Source organism: Ipomoea nil, unplaced genomic scaffold, assembly GCF_001879475.1.
Source record: "Ipomoea nil cultivar Tokyo-kokei standard unplaced genomic scaffold, Asagao_1.1 scaffold0317, whole genome shotgun sequence".
NCBI classification, from domain to species: domain Eukaryota; kingdom Viridiplantae; phylum Streptophyta; class Magnoliopsida; order Solanales; family Convolvulaceae; genus Ipomoea; species Ipomoea nil.
Window position 1 is genome coordinate 4,195,606 of NW_017616745.1, and position 4,707 is coordinate 4,200,312.

Consider the following 4,707-nt stretch of genomic DNA (forward strand, 5'->3'; position numbering starts at 1 on the left):
TCTGCTGCATAGATGATGAATTGAGATCAGATTGCATGGCATTGGTGGTGAGCTGTTTTCCTTTGGACTTATAGCCTGGCACCCAACCCGGTGGATACCCGTGCTTCTTGTAGCACTTCTCAATTGTGTGTCCGTTCATCCCGCAAAAAGTACACTTAGCAGTGTTCTTCGTTCCTCCACCTGAGTTTATGAACCTCTTGCCATTAGAGAAATTGGCAGCAGCAGCAATTGGTTCATCAGGTTGTATCTGTTCATTCTGAACTGCATTTGTGTGTCCAATCTCTGCTTCAAGATGACTCAAGTTACTGTGGTTGAGTTGTCTCTCGAACTTTTCCGCCATGACTAGAACCTTGTGCATTTCGGGAAGAGGCTCAAGAACAAGGACTCCGGACTTCAAAGAGTTATACTCTTCATTCAGACCTTGCAAAAATCTGATAACGTGATCAATCTCTCGATCCTTTCTGATTTCAGCCACCAGATCACAAGCACAGTTACAGGCACACCGTGGTGTGCATTTGGAGATTGGGAGGGGTCGAAGAGCATTCATCTCTTCCCACAAAGTGCGGCATTTGGTGTAGTACTCATTAACGGACAATCCTCCTTATTTCAGTCCATATATTTCATTCTGCAGAGATGAGATCCGGTGTGAATCTTGTTGTGAAAACCTCCTTCTCAGATCGTTCCAGATTTCCTTTGCTTCGCCTATATACATCACGCTTTGCGCTATGGACGTGTGAACGGACCTCAGAATCCATGAAGACATGATTAGATTGCATCTACGCCAAGCACCATATTGAGTGTGAGCTTTATCCGGCACCGGAATACTCCCGTTAACTAGCCCCCATTTGTTCTTGACCTCCAGGGCCACACGCATCGAGATGCTCCAAGACGCATAGTTTCCGCTACCGGTGAGCACAGGACTGACGAGAACTGCGTTAGGATTCTCGTTGGCACTCAAATAGAGAGGATTCTCAATATCTTCACTGTTGTTCCTCTGTGGAACTGGAATGCCCTGGCTATTTGCTGCTGGTGGTGCGTGATCGGGTGACCTGGCTGTTGACGTTGCCGGATGAATTCCATGGCTAGTTTCTCCGACGACTGCTACGGCGTAACTCCCTGATCGGAGCTCTGATACCATAATGAACGAAGCAGAAAGCGGTTAGAGGAAGAAGATAAGATTGGGAAGGAGAAGAGTGATACTGTTTCATTAGCTAGAAAAGGAGAAGAATACAAAGCTTAAGTACATAGCATTTTGGGCGGTAAAGATGGTTACAAGCTGTTGTAACAGACTTTAACCAAGCCTAATTACACAAACACCCTCACTTCTTTATTTCATCTGAGGGTGTATTTGTCTTCTCCAATACAACCAGCGACTGCGCCACCTGCGTAAACCAAGCTTCCTCAGACATACTGCAGTTATGTCCCCAACAAAAGACCGCCGTTATCTGGTACGATCACTGTATGCTGCGTTTCTCGGACGAGTATACGTTCCCGCCGTTATCCCCGTTGAATACGAGTGCTAGGGAGAAGGATTCTCGACAGGGTTTCAAGCAGGGGGTAGTACAGACATTGGTGGAGATGATCAGTCAACAGAGCGGAAAGAGATTTGTCACTCATGAAGCAGCTATCATCTCTGAATCTAAGAGGGTTTACAGTCTTGGGCAGTGCACGCCGGATATTTCTGAGTCGGATTGTCAGACGTGCCTAAAAACTGCGGTGCAACTACTGTTTACATGTTGCCAGTCAGCATTGGGTGCTAGAGTGCTCTCCCCAAGCTGTATTGTTAGGTATGAATTGTACAAGTTCTACAATTCTGAAGGTAATTAACACTTTCATGGTTCTCCTTCAATACTAAAGCTTTAAGCTGTTGTGTCACCTAGGGCCGATTTTTAGATTTTTTGTGGTCTTGTTCTTATAAATAAATGATACCGTACTAAAAGTATGAGCATAATTTTTAAAATCAAACCATAAGACTCATACTAACTTATTATTTCCAAAATCCAAACAAACCGAATCTTTTTTAAAAAAGAAAAAAAAATATCTTGAAATTACCTGGCTAATGGCTACTTGTTTGACTGCCGCATCGTTAATTAGAATGCAAGTAGAACGATATGTTAGGGGAAGAATCAATTTCTCATTTCTCAGGCGATATTGGTGTTGAACTAGTAAATGGTACATGTTTCAAGTTATCTCTGTAGATTCAGGATTTGAGGTAGACATCATCTTTGCTGTTGTGGAAACAAAATGGTTTTGCTATTAGGTCCTAATTATTGGACACATTAAAAATTGAGACCATGTGTGTTCCGGTGCTGATGAGATAGAACTAATTCCAGTTGATGATGCAGGCAACAGCAGAAATTCATTTTCCAAAGTGATTATTGGCATTGTAGTTCCGATCATTATTGGAATAATTGTACTCCCCATTGCAATCTTCTATTTCGTGAGAATTAGAAATGTGAAGAAACAAAATATCACAACAAAGACTACAACAGGTAATTAAAGTACCAGATTCATTGGGATCTGAGTTTCTCTGATCTATGCTTAGCTTGTTTGTATTACAATATAATAATATTATTCCCATGCATTCATATATGCTAAGTTTTTGCATCTTAATTAGAATTTTGTAACCTCCATGTAGATCCGACAAGAGTTTCAGCTGATGAGGAGTCCTCACAGTATGATTTTGCTATTATTCAAGCTATTACAAATGATTTCTCCCTAAAAAGTAAAATTGGTGAAGGTGGATATGGCTCTGTATATAAGGTAAAGTCCTTGGCTTGATTTGCCCGAACATCAATCTATATATATGTGTGTGTGCGCGTGCGAATTCATTTTAGTCCATTCTAATTGTTTGTTTATAATTAATACTAGGGAATGTTTCCCAACAAACAAGAAGTAGCTATAAAACGCCTTTCAAGAAGCTCAATACAAGGAGCTCAAGAATTCAAGAATGAAGTCGAAGTAGTTGCAAAGCTTCAACACAAAAATTTAGTTAGGCTACTTGGATTTGGCTCACAAGAAGAAGAAAAGATACTCATCTATGAATTTGTGGCCAACAAAAGTCTTGACTACTTTTTATTTGGTGAGTTTCAAACCTCAAAATTTTTATTCTTCCATTGCACTTAACTTGAATGGTAATTCCCCAACACTTGGTGTAATATGGGCATATATTTTGATATATTTAGATCGTGAGAAACAATACAAATTGGAGTGGTCAATGCGTTACAACATAATAAGAGGAATAGCACGAGGACTACTTTACCTTCATGAAGATTCACGTCTAAAAATCATACATCGAGATCTCAAAACAAGCAATATATTATTAGACACAAATATGGACCCAAAAATTGCTGATTTTGGCTTGGCGAGAATTTTTGGAATTGATCAGATTCAAGAAAATACAAACAGAATTGCCGGGACATAGTAAGCTATACTATATGCATCTTAACCACATGCATTTATTTGCATATTCTTAATAGATAATGAAAATTGTACTTACATTTGGTTTTTAAGTCATCATTGAAGAAGTGCCATTATTTGATACATTACTTTTAATTGTATTCCCTATACTATGTTGTTGCACTAATGATTATATTGTTTTGTAGTGGTTATATGTCCCCCGAATATATAAGGTGTGGAGAATTTTCTGTGAAGTCTGATATTTTCAGCTTCGGTGTTATACTCTTAGAGATCATTACTGGAAAAAAAAATCACGATATTTGCAAAAGAAATAGAGGAATGGACCTTCTAAGCTATGTGAGCGTAAACTTTCATTTTAAATAATCTACTTTTATGTGTTGGTTTAGAAATAATCCTTCATGATATATATTATGTCATCATGACAAACTTATGAACATTTATGTAATAATGTTGTAGGCTTGGGAACACTGGAGGGATGGTTGTCAAATCAAAATACTTGATCCAACTCTGGGAGAGTCTTATACAGTAAATGAAGTCATCCCATGCATGCATATTGCTTTGTTATGTGTTCAAGAAAATGCAGATGAAAGACCTACAATGACAAAGGTGATGTTAATGCTCAATAGTTATTTTGCTAACAGTTGGCCAACACCTCGTGAACCTGCATTTTACCGTAGTGAAAGTAAGAGGATTCCGAAAGAGATAGAGTTAGCACTATCTACAACGGTAAATGAAGTATCAATTTCTGAACTCTGTCCAAGATAAGGGAGATGTCCATGACTTATTGGGTTATGTATGTATAAAAGAAATGAAATTTTCTTGAAGAAGTTTGGTAGAAGAATTGTGTAGGGAACTCTATCTTTTGAGTTTGTCTTTGATCTTCTCTTCTGGCCTTTATTATCACTTCAAACTTTTTTACCTACTTACTTAAGTTACTTTTTGTATTTTCTGAATTTTCTCTTTAGCCAAAAATTAGCCTTGACAAATGTTTTCTTCACTTTCAATGTTAGAAAAAAAAAATTGATTTATGTTATAATACTGAATAAGTGTGGCTTGAAACAAGTATTTGAAGCCGGAGTATATTTGTGGTCAAGAGTTGCTTTATAATTTTATGGAGTAAATGATCAAAATTGTCTCTACTATATCGATTTGACTTATTTGATCTTCGTATTAAAAAAGTGTCTAATTTAGTGCTTTAAGTATCATTTTTAAACAATTTGGTCCTATTATGCATGAGACAACATATTTTGAAGGATATAATGGTCACATCACTCTTGAACTATTTGA

At 37.9% G+C, this 4,707-nt stretch overlaps 2 protein-coding genes across 2 annotated transcripts; one reads left to right on the top strand and one right to left on the bottom strand.

The window, feature by feature from the left end:
• Window positions 1–601: 601 nt before the first annotated feature.
• Window positions 602–1,138, bottom strand: LOC109166186. The gene has a single exon (XM_019315090.1). It carries the CDS (start codon window positions 1,136–1,138, stop codon window positions 602–604), a length of 537 nt encoding a protein of 178 aa, XP_019170635.1.
• Window positions 1,139–1,461: 323 nt separating this feature from the next.
• Window positions 1,462–4,240, top strand: LOC109166195 (putative receptor-like protein kinase At4g00960). Its single transcript, XM_019315101.1, has 7 exons — window positions 1,462–1,819; window positions 2,346–2,492; window positions 2,639–2,763; window positions 2,872–3,082; window positions 3,186–3,423; window positions 3,606–3,756; window positions 3,877–4,240. The coding sequence occupies exons 1-7, from the start codon at window positions 1,462–1,464 to the stop codon at window positions 4,183–4,185; spliced, it is 1,539 nt and encodes a 512-aa protein (XP_019170646.1). The 3' UTR covers window positions 4,186–4,240.
• Window positions 4,241–4,707: the final 467 nt, after the last annotated feature.

Coding starts and splice junctions, on each gene's coding strand:
- LOC109166186 (XM_019315090.1), bottom strand. CDS start 1,138: ATGGTATCAGAGCTCCGATCAGGGAGTTACGCCGTAGCAGTCGTCGGA.
- LOC109166195 (XM_019315101.1), top strand. CDS start 1,462: ATGCTGCGTTTCTCGGACGAGTATACGTTCCCGCCGTTATCCCCGTTG. Junction 3,083..3,185: donor TCTTGACTACTTTTTATTTG/GTGAGTTTCAAA, acceptor TGATATATTTAG/ATCGTGAGAAACAATACAAA. Junction 3,424..3,605: donor AACAGAATTGCCGGGACATA/GTAAGCTATACT, acceptor ATTGTTTTGTAG/TGGTTATATGTCCCCCGAAT.